This window comes from Myxine glutinosa, chromosome 9 (assembly GCF_964187855.1).
Source record: "Myxine glutinosa chromosome 9, kmMyxGlut1.1, whole genome shotgun sequence".
NCBI classification, from domain to species: Eukaryota; Metazoa; Chordata; class Myxini; order Myxiniformes; family Myxinidae; genus Myxine; species Myxine glutinosa.
The window spans coordinates 136,251,501-136,273,069 of NC_136269.1; the positions used below are offsets into that span (position 1 = coordinate 136,251,501).

Genomic DNA, 21,569 nt, shown 5'->3' on the forward strand with positions numbered 1-21,569 from the left:
GATTCAATCAATCAACAATTCAATCAATTATTCAATTTCAATTAATTCATCAATATTCATCAATAAATCAAATTAATCATTTTGGATGACTCCTTGCATAAGCCCTTTCCCCAATGATATCAGGACAGGTCCATCCATTGACTGAGATCGAATTTTATCGGTCGTCACCTCTGGTTCGTACCTCATGTCAATTGATGAATCACCGTCCTGTCCTAGGGTCATATCTGACATATTTCCCCATTTTGCCTGGTCTCCACAAATTTTCTTTGCAACCACTAAAGGCAACTCATCCTTCATTCGTGAGACAGCCAAAATGGATGGCAGATATTAAAGTTCATTGGAAAAATATCTCATCATTTTTCCTTTAATAGTACCCAAAATCTCTTGGCAATTTAAATTTCGTAAAACTCCTGAAATAAGACTGTAAAATTCCTTCAATCATGCTAAATTTTGAAACTCCATCGCTTGTAACACCCAATTGATCCCATAGGGCTTGAAAGTTCTTTCCCACGTTCATGCAATCATTCTGCATTTGAACCCTATGATATCATTCATAATAATCATCATGATTTTATAGTCATGGTCATATCATAGTCATCTATTTAAACGAACATTTCCTTTATCACCACAGCTATGTGGTATAATCAACACTAGAATAAAACTGTACATAGCAACAGGCTACCTCATGGCCACTTAGTATACCTATTGACAATAAGTCATAACAATATCGAATAATCATTGAACAATTCAAAAATCGCTTCCACTGCTCCAGCCGCAGCATTCGTCATTTTGTCTGCTCATCCGCATGACCAAAACGAAATAAAGGGAGCTCAACCATTACACAGCGCTTTTAATGGCGCATGCCATAGGACCTCAACGCAATTTCGACTCGGCCAGAAAAACGAGCAAATTTTGCAGGATGTTAACTGGAATTAGTCGTGAAAATATATCCAAAATACACAAAAATACCCACCTACAAAAATAAACAACAAAACCCAAACAAACCCAAGGTCGACCATATTACACAATTAAATTACACCTTAAATTATTCATTAAATTACTCATTAAATTACTCATTAAATTACATCATTTCAGCATCGTATTGATTGCTGAAATGTTCATGGGTTTGAACACACCTTAAAAGAGGTATGCTTTGCGGTTTTGCCCACCTACCACGTTTAATTAAATTACATCATTTCAGTATCGTATTGATTGCTGAAATGTTCATGGGTTTATACACACCTTAAAAGAGGTATGCTTTGTGGTGTTGCCCACCTACCACGTTGAATTAAATTACATCATTTCAGCATCGTATTGATTGCTGAAATGTTCATGGGTTTATACACACCTTAAAAGAGGTATGCTTTGTGGTGTTGCCCACCTACCACGTTGAATTAAATTACATCATTTCAGCATCGTATTGATTGCTGAAATGTTCATGGGTTTATACACACCTTAAAAAGAGGTATGCTTTGTGGTGTTGCCCACCTACCACGTTGAATTAAATTACATCATTTCAATTAAAACATCGCTTCTACTGCTCCAGCCGCAGCATTCGACACTTTGTCTGCTCATCCGCATGACCAAAACGAAATAAAGGGAGCTCAACCATTACACAGCGCTTTTAATGGCGCATGCCATAGAAACTCAACGCAATTTCGACTCGGCCAGCAAACGAGCAAATTTTGCAGGATGTTAACTGGAATTAGTCGTGAAAATATATCCAAAATACACAAAAATACACACCCACTCAAATAAACAACATTTATTCCGTTCAACAGAACAAACATTTCCTCTATCATGACATGCATGTCTTCAAAATTATATGACCAAGAGGAAAGTAAAATTAATTAAAAACTGCGGGCAGTGATGATCCGGGGACCATAACGCTCCATCCTGATTGGACGAGTGCATGCTAGAGTCGTTAACAACGACAGTCCAGATCCGATTGTTCAAAATTTCAACTCAATCGATCGAAAAATGAACGCAGGGATGCATTTTAAAGGTGCAGTGGCACTAACTGAGTTGCCACGAATATGGCCACAAAATTGCCAATATGGCCATCACAAAATATTTTCCTTAATCAATTGGCTCATAGCATAACCAATCTGCAAGTATTTCATCCGAAGATGTATCTCTGAGGACTTTAAATTAAATAAGTCATTTATAAATCAACGAGTTAATTTATTAAATGATTAATCAATAAATCAAAATTTTCCTTGACAGCCACATCACTTGGTCAGTGTCATGTCCAAATATCAGTTTCCTTACTCAAAAGGTGCCTGAGTTAATGTAATGTAATTACTGTAATAAGATTATTGCAATTACTGTAATGATTACTGTAATTACTGTAATTACCGGAACTGTAATTACTGTAATTACCTCAGGTAATTAGCATCAGCAAAACACAACATTTGAATGTTCCCAAAACGTTGGAGCAAAACGTTGCAACAACGAAAGTGAAACGTTGTGGCGACGTTGTGGAAACGTTTTACAACAACATTATTTCAATGTTGCAGGAAAGTAATGTGAAAAAACGTTCCCAAAAATGTTCTTCTGTCTATCTCTCTCTGTCTGTCTCTCTTTCTCACTTTGTCTCACTCTGTCTATCTCTTTTTGTCTGTCTCTCTCTATGTGTCTGACTATCATCTTTATCTCTGTTTGTCTCTATGTCTCTCTTTCTTTCTTTTTCTGTCTATCTCTCTCTGTCTGTCTCTCTTTCTCACTTTGTCTCACTCTGTCTATCTCTTTTTGTCTGTCTCTCTCTATGTGTCTGACTATCATCTTTATCTCTGTTTGTCTCTATGTCTCTCTTTCTTTCTTTTTCTGTCTATCTCTCTCTGTCTGTCTCTCTTTCTCACTTTGTCTCACTCTGTCTATCTCTTTTTGTCTGTCTCTCTCTATGTGTCTGACTATCATCTTTATCTCTGTTTGTCTCTATGTCTCTCTCTCTTTCTCTCTCTGTCTATCTCTCTCTGTCTGTCTCTCTTTCTCACTTTGTCTCACTCTGTCTATCTCTCTCTGTCTGTCTCTCTCTATGTGTCTGACTCTGACTATCATCTTTATCTCTGTTTGTCTCTATGTCTCTCTTTCTTTCTTTTTCTGTCTATCTCTCTCTGTCTGTCTCTCTTTCTCACTTTGTCTCACTCTGTCTATCTCTTTTTGTCTGTCTCTCTCTATGTGTCTGACTATCATCTTTATCTCTGTTTGTCTCTATGTCTCTCTTTTTCTTTTTCTGTCTATCTCTCTCTGTCTGTCTCTCTTTCTCACTTTGTCTCACTCTGTCTATCTCTTTTTGTCTGTCTCTCTCTATGTGTCTGACTATCATCTTTATCTCTGTTTGTCTCTATGTCTCTCTCTCTTTCTCTCTCTGTCTATCTCTCTCTGTCTGTCTCTCTTTCTCACTTTGTCTCACTCTGTCTATCTCTTTTTGTCTGTCTCTCTCTATGTGTCTGACTCTGAGTATCATCTTTATCTCTGTTTGTCTCTATGTCTCTCTTTCTTTCTTTTTCTGTCTATCTCTCTCTGTCTGTCTCTCTTTCTCACTTTGTCTCACTCTGTCTATCTCTTTTTGTCTGTCTCTCTCTATGTGTCTGACTATCATCTTTATCTCTGTTTGTCTCTATGTCTCTCTTTCTTTCTTTTTCTGTCTATCTCTCTCTGTCTGTCTCTCTTTCTCACTTTGTCTCACTCTGTCTATCTCTTTTTGTCTGTCTCTCTCTATGTGTCTGACTATCATCTTTATCTCTGTTTGTCTCTATGTCTCTCTCTCTTTCTCTCTCTGTCTATCTCTCTCTGTCTGTCTCTCTTTCTCACTTTGTCTCACTCTGTCTATCTCTTTTTGTCTGTCTCTCTCTATGTGTCTGACTATCATCTTTATCTCTGTTTGTCTCTATGTCTCTCTTTCTTTCTTTTTCTGTCTATCTCTCTCTGTCTGTCTCTCTTTCTCACTTTGTCTCACTCTGTCTATCTCTTTTTGTCTGTCTCTCTCTATGTGTCTGACTATCATCTTTATCTCTGTTTGTCTCTATGTCTCTCTTTCTTTCTTTTTCTGTCTATCTCTCTCTGTCTGTCTCTCTTTCTCACTTTGTCTCACTCTGTCTATCTCTTTTTGTCTGTCTCTCTCTATGTGTCTGACTATCATCTTTATCTCTGTTTGTCTCTATGTCTCTCTTTCTTTCTTTTTCTGTCTATCTCTCTCTGTCTGTCTCTCTTTCTCACTTTGTCTCACTCTGTCTATCTCTTTTTGTCTGTCTCTCTCTATGTGTCTGACTATCATCTTTATCTCTGTTTGTCTCTATGTCTCTCTCTCTTTCTCTCTCTGTCTATCTCTCTCTGTCTGTCTCTCTCTATGTGTCTGACTCTGACTATCATCTTTATCTCTGTTTGTCTCTATGTCTCTCTTTCTTTCTTTTTCTGTCTATCTCTCTCTGTCTGTCTCCCTCTATGTGTCTGACTATCATCTTTATCTCTGTTTGTCTCTATGTCTCTCTTTCTTTCTTTTTCTGTCTATCTCTCTCTGTCTGTCTCTCTTTCTCACTTTGTCTCACTCTGTCTATCTCTTTTTGTCTGTCTCTCTCTATGTGTCTGACTATCATCTTTATCTCTGTTTGTCTCTATGTCTCTCTTTCTTTCTTTTTCTGTCTATCTCTCTCTGTCTGTCTCTCTTTCTCACTTTGTCTCACTCTGTCTATCTCTTTTTGTCTGTCTCTCTCTATGTGTCTGACTATCATCTTTATCTCTGTTTGTCTCTATGTCTCTCTTTCTTTCTTTTTCTGTCTATCTCTCTCTGTCTGTCTCTCTTTCTCACTTTGTCTCACTCTGTCTATCTCTTTTTGTCTGTCTCTCTCTATGTGTCTGACTATCATCTTTATCTCTGTTTGTCTCTATGTCTCTCTTTCTTTCTTTTTCTGTCTATCTCTCTCTGTCTGTCTCTCTTTCTCACTTTGTCTCACTCTGTCTATCTCTTTTTGTCTGTCTCTCTCTATGTGTCTGACTATCATCTTTATCTCTGTTTGTCTCTATGTCTCTCTTTCTTTCTTTTTCTGTCTATCTCTCTCTGTCTGTCTCTCTTTCTCACTTTGTCTCTTTGGTCCATTCGCAAAGCCAAAACGAACGACCACAGAACCCTCGCCATTAATATCTATTGTAAGCGTGCCAAATCAATAAGTATCAATTTTTTCTATGAGCCTCGACCAGAGAGTGGTTGCTACTCACAAAACACTCGTCGCTAGCTGTTCCATTGTCTGCCGATTCCCATTCTGCTGTTTTTGTCTCATAATCAAGATAAATTTGGAACAGCCCTTAAACTAACACCAAGCAGATCAATTTTTATATTTAAATATAAAATCATTTTCTCATTAATTCATAATCATAAAATCATTTAATCCGTGTCACCCATGCTATTTATCGAGCAAATTTCGTCCAAAAAAAAACACAACAAGTTTTAGTTATGGCGGGAAAACTGAAAAAAAAATTCTCTATTTAAAACGGGTGTACACGATTGTACACGTGTACGGACCTTACCGACCCGGCAAACAAATCGCTTCATGGTGCACTTCATGAGCCGACTTGCCCGCAGACCAGAGTAAGGCTCTTAACACCCAGCGTATACCGTACGCATATGCAAGCACACGAATAATAGAATCATTTAAACCGTTCCATCCGTGACTTTTACCTTGGACGGTCGTGACAAAAATACTTTTACACTCCTTGGATTACCTACGGAATGCAAGTCCCACACACCAAATCCTCCATCTTCAGAATTCATATTTCATAATGGACAGATCCCCAAGACGTCATGCTTACATGCTCACCTTGGCGACGTCCACTCGAAATTTCAGCGGTGCCTCCATATTGTCGCGGAAGTGGAGGGTGAGACTCAAGACGCCAATGGTCGGAAACAGGTTTTACAAAAGGTCACAACTTTATTAACTGGTTATTCACTTGATTCCATTTACCAAATAATACCGCATTATTCAATGGCTGAGATTAACTCTTTTCCATGGTCCTTTTCGTTCGGCTGATGTTCCTCCGCCATGGTCCCGTTCGTCAGAGCTCCTCGCAGCAAGTCCTCTTGAATCAAAGTCTGTTCTGGTTTATATCGGCACGCTTGAGTTAATCCTCTGTCCGCTGAAATCGTAATCCCTTCTCCGCTGCTTCTAATCCGTTACTCGATCGCCTTACTGGAGCCGGTTCGCCCCCCCCCTGCTGGGAGTTGCATTTGCCTCACAATAGGAGGGTGTTCTAGCCTGGGGCTGTGACCAGGTGAACAAGAGATTACCACGTTCGTGCAAATTCCTGACATTCATTTACGAAATCGTCTATCTGCTTCGGTTTCCAATTCCAACGATCACTATGATGTCAAGATCTCTACTTCCATATTGGTTTTGATTAATGCCATACAGTACATTTAATACCATGCCATACAGTACATTAATGCAGTACAGTACTTCCACATATGAAACAAAAATGTCAGCTATGCTGCTGATGCAACATGAGAAACTTTCTGACCTTGCACTTTCGGATAAGAAGACCCCTTTGGCTCGAAGGGGTCAGAAATCGCACTTGTAGCATTTAACTTCCTGCAGAAGTAAAAGCTGCAGGGACATAGAGAAAGACTGTTCTTCAAGATTTGATATTTATTGTGTTGAAAATTTTAACAGTTATGAAGTCACGTTTTCCTAAAAGAAAAGTGTGCCGCTAAACCAAGGACAGACTAGTGCGCTGCTAAACCAAGGACGGACTGCAGGGCATGGCTGAACATTTACAGACATGCGCTGCAAAGCCGATGGCTAAAGTCCTCCGACAAAAAAACGAAGAGAAACACATGAAGAAAAATTATTTTGTTTGTTATCATTCGATGAATTATTATCTCACCTGGAACGAAGTTCAAGGGAGCTTATGCGATGGCACATCGTCCGTCCGTCCGTCCGTCCGTCCGTAAACACTTGAAACTTCTTCTCCGAAACCACTGATGGGATTGCGACCAAATTTGACATAACTTATATTTTTTTACTCTGAAACTACACGCACAATTTCGATGAAACTTGACCACCACCTTAATCACCTGTGTTGTACCAAAGTTTGTTCCTGGCATTAAAAATAAAATTCTGAATGGGAATAGCAGCAAAATTTTTGTTGTACTTACCATGGTAGCCTTGATCTGGCAATGGGTACTCTGGTAGAGCTGCAATGATGGTGCGACATTTCGACGTGTCGAAGTTTTTGAACGATTTTCTCGATTCGGAAGCACTGAGAATGTTCAACTACTTGTCGTCTGTGAGCGGTTTTATATTTTTGATTTCGGATGCACACACATGAATGATGTATTCTGTTGTTTTGGCAATAGTTGTAGGTGGTGCCTCCTTAGCTGGTTGTTCCATTGTGGGTGATTGCGTAGTATGTGGTTCAGTAGCATATGGTTCGGTGGTGGGTGAGTCCAGGGTATTTGGAAGCTTGGATATCTTCGAACCCAGTGTGTCTGAAAACATGCATGGCGCGTATTAATGGAGTCCATATAAAGCAATGGTTAGAGTTGCTTTAACATTGGTGCTTCAGATCAGATGTATGTAGAATTGGAACAATCGCTTGTGCACAGGAAACACAGGCACATCTTCCACCATGTTGGAGAATAAATGGCCTTAAACCTCTAATTGATGATTGGGTTGAATCTACTGAAGTGTTTCTGTTATTTTCAATTTTGTTCAATTGATGAAACACTCCCCTCCATGTTACTTCTCCTTTCATTCGCCACCTCCGTGTTTGGCCATACGTTCTAATGGAATGGTACATGGACTATTTTGGGCTCTTTGAGCCTAAGGGGCCTTCTTATCTGAAAGTGCTGGATCAGATGGTTTGTTACGCTGCATTTTTGTTTCATACCATTAGAATGGAGCAGCTTGCAACAAAAGATTATCTGGTGCAAATTTCTGATTAAGACCCTTTTTGAACCCTTATAGGGGTTCTTCTTGTATGCAGATTATCAACATTAAAACTTCTTGCGCACAGCATCATTATTCACATGCATCTTTCTGATTTATTCAAAGTGGAAACTTGCTCGGTCTCCGCATTTTAATTATTTTTTTTCCCCGAGACTTTTTCTGACGCTTCGGGCTTAGGTTAGGGCATTCTTATCCGAAAGTGTCGAGCCAGAAATTTTCTGAGGTTGCATTTTTGTTTCATTCCATTGGAATAGAGCAGTTTGCAACAAACATATTTCTTGGGCGCAGATTTCTGATTAAAACCCTTCGTGGACCGTTATAATAATCAGCCTCAGGCACAAGTATTTCAGAAAAAGGGTTTTGAGGGTGTTTTTAAGGGTCTGCCACTTCCAAATGCTGGAAATGTGCAACTCAAGAAATGGGTTTTGTTGTATATCAAGGTAATGTAACACGCTTAAAAAGCATCAAACTTTATGGGCGTGAGTTTATGATTAAACTCTGACCATCTCTCAGTCTATCATGGATGGGTATGGAGGGAAGATGGCATGAGATGGCGGTTTACTGACATTCTGAAGGCAAAGAGGGAAGAGTGGCCTTGTACAGACTTGTCAAGCCTAGATTTTGGATGGTGTCAATTGTAGGTTGTGAGAGGCTGAGATTTAGGTTTTTACATAAGCTTGTACTTTAATTCTAAAATGTTGAGAAAGACTCAGGGTTTTAACCTTTTAAGGCCTTTCTCAGGGATGTTAAAGGGTCTCGTCAGTGTTAAGATGCATTGTTTGGGCAGGAAGTTGAATTGGTTGTGAGTAATTTGGGCAGGAAGTTGAATTGGTTGTGAGTAATTTGGGCAGGAAGTCGAATTGGTTGTGAGTAATTTGGGCAGGAAGTCGAATTGGTTGTGAGTAATTTGGGCAGGAAGTTGAAGTAATTATTTGGCCTGTAAACCTTTGCAGGAGTTGCTCTGGTTAAACAGTTTATCAGTACCTAATTGAGCTGAGTAAAAGTAACTTGTTTGTCTGTAAGCACTTTTGCATAATCACTGATTAGAGTAATCACTGACTGATTTGAGTAATAATTGTCAATTACTACCAGACCACCACCAGTTACCACCACCAGACCAGTTATTACCACCAGAGTTTGCCTAAATGCCACGGCATGTTAAAAAAAAGCAACAAATACACAAAAAGCAGACCCATTCTATCATCCGTCTAATCTTAGAAGGTGGGTGTTGGACGGATGATAGAATGGGTCTGCTTTTTGTGTATTTGTTGCTTTTTTTGAACATTCCATGGCATTTAGGCAAACTCTGGTGGTTTGTTGACATAACACTGATCCTTAACATATCCCCGCATGAGGAAGAGTATTTGGGAGGGCTAAGATAGCATCAATGAGACAATCTATCACATCTGCTTCATTGAAATAGTGATATTTGTAATTATGATAACTTGTAATCTGCAAGTATTTTCTTCTTCTTCTGTTTATTCCTTTGTACGTTGCACATGACTGCAAGTAGCACCATTTCCTTGGGGCCGAGCTACGCTGCTGATGCAATGCCCCTGCAGGTTATAACAGGAATTTGATTTATTCAGGTCGCCGGTGCTAACTCACCTATTCTTCGCGAAGGACACCGTGGGATATTTAACTTTAACGTCCACCAACTAATGCCAGCAGATGGGCCACCCAGTTTAACGTCCGTCCGAGGGACGGCACACTTTGTGTTGCCATTAGGCCATGGGGCATACCATTAAAATCCACTTTTTCGTGCAACAGGAATGGGGATTACTTGATTTATTCATGAAAATCAGCAAAATATTCGTTCCATTCGATATAATAATGTCCCCAATAAATATACCTGCACATTAAAATACAAATAAAGAAAGAATTTCGATAAAAAAATCAGGTTTAAAATTCGCGGACAAGGTTGTTCACGTGATAAATTCAGCGAATGAGCGCTCCAGATACGTCAGGTGCCGTAATTGGCCAATCACGCAGCTCATACTAAGCTCCGTTCGGTAGCTGACAAACCAAGATGGCGACGCCCATTGCTTCGGCAGTGACAGGAAAACCTGTTCAATTTTCGTCCAAATTTTGCGTGATGCATGTTGTCCATAAAACTAAAAGCAATTTCATTCAATTCAATGATAAAAACTGGGCCCGCTTTGTTGAATTTGCGAGTAAATGGTTGCTCTATGACTGTAAAGAACGCGATTTACTGGCCGACTGTGCGGTAAAGCTGGGGCTTGATTTTGCCGATACACAATCCTGCATTGAAGCCAAACCAGAAAATCCCAACATTGGCTACCATTATGATTGTTCACGTCGCTTTTGTGACATCAGTAAAGTGAACAGGCTGAAGGAGAAAAAGACCGAAACATCTACATCTCATGGTAAGTTAATATGATTATGTAGTAATTTTTTTAGTAAGCTTTAAGTTTAGCCAAAAGTTTCAATTGTTCTGCAAACATAGACATGATCATGATGATAGAATCTGATCGTGATGATAGAATTCACATTACATTGCCATATATCATGATCAAATAAATCATCATGCTTGATTCAAGCAAGTTAGTAACAAGTTCCGGAAGATTTGGAGTTGGCCTTAGAAGAGTAGTATCTTCAAATTCAATTGACAAATGTACAGCAGACTCAGCAAGTCATGCATGATGAAATGTACATTTTATGATTTTGTTTATCTATTTCAAGACTACAATTTATAATACAAATCGTACTATTGCAAGCATGCTCTTTTACTTTAGTAATAGTATCATGATATGTGGGGATATTGTGGTTTATGTCATCAGGCTCATGTCACACCTCATTACAGTCACACTGTAATTACATGTCACACTTAAGAATAAATTAATTTTAAACATGTCAACCACACATAGATGACAATCAGTGAAAAAATCACTGATCATACAGGATCGAACCTGGGAACCTCCGCTTTACTAGTAAGATGCTCTAACCTGAAGTTGAAGTTGAACTGAAATATACGATCAGATGGAGAAGAACGGATGATTTTAAATCAATACGCTTCTCAGATGAGAGGATGTTAGAGGAACGGGACTAGAACTGAAGACCTATTGATTTAAAATCATCCGTTCTTCTCCATCTGATCGTATAGCTCAGTTGGTTAGGGCGTCGCACTAGTAAAGCGCAGGTTCCCAGGTTCGAATCCTGGATGATCAGTGATTTGTTCACTGATTGTCATCTATGTGTGGTTGACATGTTTAAAATTAATTTATTCTTAAGTACAATCATTTTTTAAATGAAAGTCCTGTGTTCATGATTTCGACCTTATACCTGTGAATATAGTTAATAGTACAAATTTCTCAAACTTGAAAGCTGTAAATTGAACAATGATGTAAATTATAATGTAATGGATATCATAAACAAATTTGATTGTCTCAATTATTTATGTCTGTCTGCCTTATCCTGGCATGTATACATTATGTATTGAACATGGAAACGAAGCAAAAGTAACAGTACTCTTAAACACTGTTCATCATGCAAGCACTTTCCATGACATGCGTAATGTATACATGTTGTACTGTTTTAAATAAATAAGTTGAAAATGAATCTTCTAAAAAGTAAAAGGAGTCAGCCGTCAACTGCCACTCATTGCCATTCTTCAAATCAAAGAAGATGAACTGATCATAGAAGGTAGAAGTGAGAAGTTAATTTTAAAAAAGTAAAATAAAAATGATTTATTTGCGGCACAACATGTGTTTCAGCTGCGGCGGACCATATTTTCAGATTGGATTCATTTTCAACTTATCGCTATGACTATCTAGATACAAAAATATCATGTTTATTGGTGTATTTTAGTGAAAAGGAGGTCTAGAAGCAATATCACAATCAATTTTTTTCATTTTACTCCTCAAACTATCCAGAAATAAAAGAAAATGCAGTAACGTATAGTTGATGAATATATATTTACTTGCATTTTCATCAAGTGCGCGTTAAAAATTAATGAGCACCCCTGGTGTCTGGGGACATGGTGTTTCTTGTTCAGGAGCACATCCCCAACCCATCTATAGCAATTTTAAGTAATCCCCTGCGTTGTTGCACGAAATTGTCAAATTGAGCACATTTTAGCCCTATGCCCCATGGCCTACATGCTCGGCCTGTGAAATGACAATCCGATATTAATCCGATTTAAACCCAAAGGCTCCAAGAGCTTGGGATCATGTTCCTTACATTTGCAATACTTTATTTATTTATTTGCACAACATTTTGCAATACAGTACATCCATTTACACCTCAATTGTGTTACATCTTTGGTGAAGTGTGGTTGTATTACTTGTATTGCTTTTTGTAATTTGTTGTTTTGATGCATGCAGGATACACCAGGAACTCCTTTAAGAATGACCGGTCGTTCTGGACCAATGAATGTGGCCAGTGTGTCCCCTCTACCTATAGGAAGCAAGAAGCTTGATTCGAGCAACATCATCAAAGGCACGTCCCGGTTTGCTAGCCCAACAACAAGAAAGTATGGTTCCAATTTCTGGACTTTACCTTACTTAGAAACATACGCTTCCTCCCGGAACAATGTCCGGTCAAATACCTCCTGCAATGAGAGGAGTTGGCTTAGCTGGGTGTTGGCTTAGCGGTTAGGGTGCCGGCTTGGGATCCTAGGATCCTGGGTTCGAATCCCGGTCGATCGCTGAATTAACACCAGCGGGGTTGACTCAGCCTGTCATCCTTCCGAGGTCGGCAAATTGAGTACCAGCTTGCTGGGATGAATGATCACGGTGTGTACCCCGATTTAGAATAGGTACACCGTATCCCTGCGCATTGTAGGAGGCGACTCAGGGTTGGCGTCAGGAAGGGCATCCGGCCATAAAAACATTGCCTCAAACAGGGAACCATGATTGTCATGGGGCCCGCAAGGCTAACCATTGTAGGAGGGGTTTACAGTAAATTTACCCTCTAGTGGGGTAAATGGCCTTAAAACGATCATTCATTCATGATCATTCATTCATTCATAATGAGAGGGATGAGGGACTCGTGTCTACCTTGGGTACTACCAACATGTATGCAAAATGTGGTGATCGGGCAAAAATCTTAACTCGTCCACCCCACCTCATATAATGTGGAAAGAGGTTATGTTTTTACCCCCGTCTTGTTTGTCTATCTGTCTGTCTGTGAGCAAGGACAAATTGATTAGATGTTGGTTGAAGTCCGGATAAAGATCCTGTCTATCAGTGGGATACAAAATGTAAACTGTTCAGCCTGGCGGAGGTATGCTCGCTACCGAGTGCCGTTCTAGTCTAATATAGTGTGATTATTCAGCTAAATTGTGTGAATGTGCACACATGAATGTCCCCATTACTAAAAGTATTGGGACATCACACCCAAAGTCAAAATGAACCATCGTGTCTCTCACATTTCCTCTCGATGCAAAACTGTACTTGTTTTCTCACGGGGTCTTATTGTAATATTTTGAAACCACACTGCACTACCAATACTTCCGTGAGGGCCCTTGTACCTACCAGCATGATTGTGGAGCACCTTTCCATGCTGCCATGTCTGTTTAGAATTTGTGTGAAGCCAGCATGCAACTAGATATCCACATTCACAAAGTGATCACCTTCAACTTACCCTTGGCGAATGATCCAACGATGGCCGTATTTCTTTCCGACCACCATGTGACCATGACCTTCAACATTTAGCGATAGAGTGTAAATGAAGAAAATGTGTCCACATGTACAATCAACATCATGAAAAAAGGAGGAAGATTATTTAAGTTGTGATCAAATAGGTGTTTTTTGTTAATTAGGTCACAATCCGAAAAAAATAGGTCAAGGCACTAAACGAATATCAGGTGCACAACTTCAGTGCAGATCCACCATTATGATGCCAGAACACCTGGGAAGGCCAGGGCCTGTGCCGTTTTTATTTGAGGAGGAATTCCTCATCGCACCTCATCACAAATCGGATGATTGACGTTTGGTGGGTGAGTGGGACGGGGGAAAGTTTGGGCATTCTACGATACCGGACATTTGCTGATATTGCACAACTCAAAAGGGTCCACATGCATATGTACGCAACAACGGTGACATTTTGAGCCCCCAGCATCCTCTTCAAGCCTTCTTTATCGTTCCCACTTTATTCCTCTTCCCATCTTTCCTTCCCTTTTCCATCTCCCTCATCCTACGTTTTCTTTGCCCTCATATTGTTCTTTCTCATTCTTATTTTCCATAACATTCACCATCCCCTTTCCTAATGCATTCATCCTACTCGTACATAGGTGCTTCTTTCTACATAGGTGTTTCTTGCGTAGATTATTGAGGCGTGTGTGTGTGTTAGTTATTGATTGTCTTTTAACTTGTTTCCTTGGACGTTGAACTCCTTGCAGGTAGCCCAAGCAATGAAGGAGTACTTGCAAACTTTTTCAACAGCCTGCTCACCAAGAAGGCTGCTGGCAGTCCGGGCTGCTCTCCATCTCCTGGATCTTCTCCCAATGTCATGAATAAAGGTGGGTGTTTTCTTCCCGATGAGTGACGTAACCTTTAATATATTATGCCTTGATGGGATGGAGTGCCCCCCCACCCCCTCATGCTCCCCGTTTGTATGTACGTTTATTAAGGCTAAGGCAAACCCCTGTGCTTTTTGACTGTAAACATGAGGTTGGACATCAATTTGGATTGAAGCTGCAGGGATGTCCCATGGGCCTGGATACCCTCCTCCCACCTTGTTTATGATTATGGTTCCCTCCCATCTATCGCCTGCTGCAGACCCATACCATTTCATGAATCCAAAGTCCGGCAGGGTGGAATCTGGCATGGGTATATCTGCGAAGCTTGCAGGAATACAACAGGCTGTTTATAGTTTGGCTGCAAGATACGAATTGAGCATACGATAAAGAGCCGTGCTGTGCCGTGCCGTACCAGGAGTGGGAGTGGGAGTCCAGGTGATCAGGCTCAGTTGTCAGTTATCTGCTGAGTCTGAGTCTGATATCTGGAGTTGCAACACGGGTATGAGAATGACCCAGCGCTTGTCTGAGATCCTTGCGAGTGACGTCGTGAGGGGTTTAGAAAACCACGCATGCTGTCGTGAAAATCAAGGATGTCCACAACAAACACTCAATCAGAGCTTTAATCCACTTGAATATGACTCATCTACAAAAAGACACAACACTATGAAGCAAGCATTCTCGTCCATTACAACGGCCACCATGGTAATGCAATGGCGAGTACACGGCATATTTCATTATTCATTCTTACCAACTTGAAGCCAGACTATAGCAGAAATGAATCCCATCCTGACAGGTGGTTATATAGAGAGACAGTCAGCAGACACTTGTGGATGGATTACTGAACTGCATGTGTAATGCATGGTCAGGAAGGAGGTTACTGCCCGATGATGAAATCCTTCGTTTCACACCACAAATGCTACCGAGGTCACCTCCCTCTCTGCCCGCCATGAAGTGCGCCGCCATTTGCTTTACCCTTCATCTCAGGCAGTACTTTTCTTGCACTTGCTTGAAGGTAATTACCTTGCGCACGCGAAGCGTAACGCAGGGTTAAGCAATTGCCTCGCTTCTCTCCGTCGGTCCGTTTGTCCATAAGTGTCCGTTTATGATCGTGTAACAACTTATTCCAATGGAAAATTTTATTTTGAACACAAATCGAAACACAAATCGGAAAAAGAACCTGCAGCTTATCAGTACTTTGCGACTGAATTTGTCCCAATTGCACATGCACAGACGGGAGTGAGATAATGTTTTACTCTGTCTCCCTGTCTGGCAGTCAAACAAAATTGAAAATAATTCCAAACGGGAAACACTGTTTTTAAGGACGTCATAAAGGACACGAAAAACAGGCACGAAGAACGAATATTGTGTGTTAGGCTGCTGTAAAAGATGCTGTATCACCGCCTTCCGGAAACTTTCGGAATTGTTTTATACGACCGTTATATATACAAAAAAAAAACCCACCTTTAGAGGCCATTTTTCCCCGCAAAGCGGGGGTTGGCCTTTTTCGGGCACCGTGGTTGTTGTTGTTTTTGTTGGTCCCCTTTTTGAAGCAATGTTTTACGGCCGGATGCCCTTCCTGCCGCCAACCCTGTTTGTCGCCTTTTACGACAAACAGGGAATTACCAGTGAACTGGTACTCAATTAGCCGACCTCGGAAGGATGACAGGCTGAGTCAACACCCCTGGCGTTAATTCAGCGATCGACCGGGATTCGAACCCAGGATCCTAGGATCCTAAGCTGGCACCCTAGCCGCTAGCCCAACACCAGGCTTGACCGTTATATATACGACAATCTTTATTTTATCTAAATGTAATTATATACTTTAACACTATAGAACACAAATCGCCTTCTAAATACTTCCAAGAACATTCAGTTTTGCAGTATTTGGGCATGTTCTACAGGGTGGTGTATAACACTTTCACACTGGTTCAATCGCGCTAAACTTTCAGAATTTTTTTGACTATCTTTAAAATCATTTTATTAAAATTGGAGTATATACTTGAACACTGCATGGGGTATCGTGTTCAATAACTCTAGTTTTCATCATTGTCATTGAATGTTTCATTGCTAGCATGGGGACAGCATCGTCCCACCGCCATGACTGTGGATTTTAGGCGCAAATTACCATCCTTCTGCCAACGGCATTGATTCGGCCAATCGCCCTTCGGCTGTTCCGTGGCCACCTCCCATGCTTCTTTTTATGGGGTGGTGAACCGTTTCTTCTGGAAAGCTGATTTGGGGGAAATATTTTCGATGTGGATGGGGTAATGGGGTTGGGAGGAGGGGAGTTCCAACATATGATGTCAGTGTGGAAGTTGCAGGTTGGTTGAACCAAAATAATCAGGTGAGGTGGTTAGTCGCCAGTAACGGTGCAGTGTGGTGGTGAGAAGGGTGCGAGTGAACAACGGTTGGCAAAAAACTTACTTAATGCAATCCACAAAACCTGCTTGATGGTTGGTGATAAAAAAAAACTGTTCAACCAATGCCATGTTATCTCGCCAGGATGGTGCACAGGTAGAGCACTTATCTTTGAGCTTTCTACTCTGAGTTTGATTCCCGATCCGACAATAAACTGTCAGATTGGTGCTTCATGGGCAAGATCTTTTATCACAAAGTGTGCCGTATCTTGGATGCACGTGAAGCTTGGTGTCCTGTCGGCAGCATTAGTTGGTGGACATTAAATATTTCTCAGTGGCTTTTGACGAAGAGTCGGTGAGTCATTGCCAGCACCCTGAACAAACTCCAAATTCCCGAAGAGAACGTTATTGTATCGATGCACCCCATAACCACCTCGGGATGGACTGGCCTGGGGTTTATGGCAGTTGAAAATATATTGTTGCGGATCTCTCGAAGCCCGTCCCCGTTACAAAGGGGGGATTAAACCCCTTTTTCCCCCCTGGGTCTTCGGGTCCGCAAGACCGAATCGCCACTTCCGGGCAAACGTGAAAAAGGGTATCAGGACAAATTCGCACGTACCTTTAACCCACGCTGCCACGAAAGCGGGGATCGAGCCTCGCACAAGCCCCGCTTAATCGAGTACGCCCGAGCGGTATGCATATCACGTGACTCGTGCTGTTACTTTTATTGGAACCCGATTCGAGCGGTTTTATTCGTACCATGCAAAGCCAATGGATGGAAGAGACAGGACGATCAAATCAGAGGAATAACACGATTTATTTACACTGTACAATGATTCAGAATGAAGGAGGAAAGGGGACACAGAGCAGAGCTTAATCAATCTTACTTATCCCCAGACACGGGCCCACTCACACACATGGGGAGAAGAAGAGAAGAATGTTCGCGCGCTTCGCCGTCAGTCGCTCCAGGACAGCTCGCCCGGCGTGGCTCTCCGATGTTCGTGACACGTACCAGGCGAAGGCAGGCAGGAGGAAATTGCGCGTCTGTAGCCAGGCGCGGGTCGTCCTCTCGAGCGCGCGATTAATACAGCGCAGAACACAGGGCACGGGGAAAGTTCGTGTACAATCGGCAATTCAATTCGTTCGTCCTGCAGCTCCACTCGCGTTCTCAAGCTCAACCCAACTCACTCTCACGGGGAACTGTAAATCGTCTCACAGGGAACTGTAACTTGCACGACTCTGACCGAGAACTTCTCTTACTCGACTGTTCTCACCGGGCACTCAACTCACCGGGAACTCATCTCATCTCGGAACTCGCGCGCAACTCATCTGCGGTGGGGGGACTCGGAGCAGGGTTATACGGCCCCGCCCCGGCCCGACTCCAATGTTCCAAACCCCGCCTCTGGTCGTCGTGGTTAGCCACTCCCCTCGAGCCCTGATTGGCGGCTCGTGCTTACCGACCACTCCTCCTGCCGCGCCTCCCTTCGGCCTCGGTAGACTTGTTCAGGCCTGCCACGTGGCATTTCAGCGCCAAACCAAAAGCACCAAAGCAAAGCGCCAAAAGAACACCTAAGCTCACTGGCCTACTCAACGCAAAACTAAACACAGGAAAGGACTACGCTTACATTTACTAAGAAATAACTGAACTATCGTGAGGCTTCATGTTGTGGTGCGTCTACCTACGAGGGGGAATTAACCTTTATTCCAAAACCGCAACAATATGCTGGCAGGCAGTTTAGAAGACTTCAGAAATGTTCCGGGTACCCACACAGTGATTTCGAAATAAATAAACCGTTAGAGGTCTGTTCAACACTGAGGCCGGAGGGGTCTTAAAAACCCCAGAACTGTCTGAGATAACTTATGGTCATTGACATGCATCATGAGTAGAAATCCCACTTTCACCCATGATATGACTATGATGCACATGTTGTGTCCCCATTTCTCCAAACCAGTTGTTACTACTAATAAGATTGAATGGCAACTTGTAATCATCTTAACGTTTGTATGTGTGTGTATGTGTGTGTATGTGTGTACAGACTATACCCTCCCCCTTTCCTGCTTGTCTTCCTCTGTTCTCTCGCCCTGCCTTTGTCTTTCTCCTCATGCACACAACCACACGGCCAGATGCTCATGGCAGAAAGGTCTGTATGGAATCGATCCATGCGCTCCCACTTTTCCCTGCTTGATATATTTACCAATCCTGATTATTATTATTTTTTCCCCTTTTCCTTCCTCTTTCTCCTCTTCCAGTCCAAAACCGTCAGTGCTTCAAGCAAGTGATTTATGTTAAGACATTTCATTTTAAACGTTGCTTAACGAGTCAACACGAGTTACCTGTAGAAGCTTTATTGGTAAGGTCAAATGACACATGGTTTATTCTTGACCTTTTGTTCCTCACTTTTCCAGCAGCCAAGTTACCCCCATCATTTCACTTTTATCGAATCCCGGTTGCATTTCTCGATACTTGGGACCGCCGTTTTTACAACAGTTTCATTAATCCCAGATATTTGAAGAATAAACCAATCCTGTGTCGAATAAATGCTCCGTCTTATAATTGGCTCAATAACTTGGGAATATCTGGGCACACGATAATCGGCACACTGATGCCATCTGGGTGGGATTCTCGTTATATTCTGATCTCCTGCATGATCATGCCTCATCATGGATTCCTTTTTATCCTCCATTTTTACTTTTTCTCTTTCATTTCCCCTCTCCAGTCCTCCATCCATTTCTCCCGCTGCTCGATTTTCTTATTTTTCCTCCTGCGCTTGTTTTCGATGTCTGTTGGACTCTAAGCTCATACAGGAGCAAAAGCTTGTGCCATTCCTTGTTCATTCTCGGCTATTTTCTCCGTCTCTCATTCAGGATCCAAAGCTACGATGTCAGAATACCAAGCTGAACTAGATCGGATGGTGAGGCGAGGGGACACGCCGGTTACTAATTCTCCCATGCCTACTGATCGACCGGAGGAATGACCGTAGGCCAAAGAGGAGTCTGTATGCTGCCTTGCTCCTCCACGTGCGGAGGATGAGAAAAGGAACCGTTCGCCACTCGTGCCGGTTTGGACTAGCGAAGATCCTTTGCACTTATTATGTCGATGATGGTAATTTCTCAATAGCACAGGTTTGAGTGAAACACTAGTGTAGAACGGGCACTTTAACTCCTTGTCTTATTTTGCTGTTTGATGCTGCTTGCTTTTGCAACTTTTTTACAAAGCGATAGAGGTTTACAGTTCCAATTGGACTTTGTTTATCCATTAACAAGTTTCTTTTTGAACCCTTTTGGTATTGCTAACATAACCAAGAGTATATTATGCTGTGGGTAGGTTTGGGGGAGGAGGTGGTTATTACAAAATTGAACGATGCTGCAATAATTTTGGAAACGAACAATGTAAGCAACTTGACTGTGGTATATTTATGTAAAATAACCTTTGACCAAAACACCGCACCTTTTGCGATGGGATGCAGGTGTAATGTATAGTGCGCCTGAAATTCGAGAATTCCTAACTTCGTTCTGACGACAAACTTTTGCTGATCTGCGTCCGTCCGTGTCGGTCGTGAGGGGCGGCACCCCTCGTGATCATGGCGTTGCATGTTGCGTCGGCGCACAGGTGCGGGGCCTATGCAAACGCCTATCTCTAGGTTCAGTGTTGGCATTCGATGCAAGAGGCTGCCAATGAGCTGTGTTTACAATTATCGTGAGGTGGAATTGAAATGTTCATTTTGAATTCGCAAGTGTGCCTGTATTTGTACGTGTGCTTTGAAGGCAAGCGTATGTTGTACAGCTCTGCTGGTCGTGCCTGAGCTGTAGTCGTGACCAAGTTCAGTGATGGGATTGACTCTTCAGATGTAACGCCATGTTACAGTGCTGTGTGATGGAGGCTAGCGTATTATTAAAGGGACAGTTTGTTGGCTCGCCAACGTTAAATTCCTCACCACACCAAAATGACTCCTATTTTATACGGTTTTTCTTTTAGTCAAACGCACGCGAGCTTCGACAGTAGTTTTGCAAACATTAAAATTGGCTCAAAAATGACGGGATTGCACATGGTGTCATGCGTGACAGTACTAACTAGGAGGTTGAGTGTTTCGCCCCCTCCACAGCACGTCGTCGGAGGTTTCAGTGTTACGTTTATCATCGAATCTGGCACATAGCCAAATGAGTGCACCGTCGGTCAAGCAGGCTGCACGACTTCTACTCCATGGGATCTGAACACGATGCGGTTCTTTGTATTTACTTCGAACCCCCGGTAGTGAATCCTAGACAAGACACATCGATTTTAAACAACTAATTAAATAGCAAGGCTGCCTCTGGTGGCTTTAATCAGCTAGAGTGTAATAGTGTTAGAAATGATGCTTTGAATTGTGAAAAAGGTGAAAAGGGAAGTAACTTGTGAGATGAGAGCAAGTTCATGTTGGAGAGACTACGTATAGTGGGGTGCCTGGACACCAAGACATTTCAAATTGATGCAAAAGTTTCGTTTTCAGTACCAATTTGAAGGTAAGGGCCTATAGAACAATTTTGGCTCGAGTGTCAATCACTCAGATAAAAAATGGGGCTTCTGGGGACGTGGGGGGTTCCCAACCCCCCACCGGCCTATGCAAAATATGGAAACTGTTATAACTTTTGATTGGATGATCCGATCTGAACATATGAGGTATGTATGGATTCGGGATCAGGAGTAACAACTTGTATTTCAAGCATATTGCCCATAGAAGCAATAATTTTGCCGGTATCGGCGCATATCCACAAAAAAAGACCAAGGGTCATAGGCCCAGTAAGCTGAAA

At 41.8% G+C, this 21,569-nt stretch overlaps 1 protein-coding gene across 2 annotated transcripts in view; it reads left to right on the plus strand.

The window, feature by feature from the left end:
• The window catches only part of LOC137434881 (cytoplasmic dynein 1 light intermediate chain 2), a 61,396-nt gene extending 40,580 nt beyond the window's left edge, over positions 1–20,816 (plus strand). Inside the window, exons 11-13 of one of the 2 annotated variants that reach the window (XM_068128057.2) lie at positions 12,287–12,405; positions 14,309–14,424; positions 19,647–20,816. In XM_068128057.2, the coding sequence (XP_067984158.2) occupies positions 12,287–12,405; positions 14,309–14,424; positions 19,647–19,756 (345 nt within the window). In that variant the 3' untranslated portion in view covers positions 19,757–20,816. Of the gene's footprint in view, positions 1–12,286; positions 12,406–14,304; positions 14,425–19,646 lie in introns of both variants that reach the window. The other variant, XM_068128056.2, reaches the window with a different exon arrangement.
• Positions 20,817–21,569: the final 753 nt, after the last annotated feature.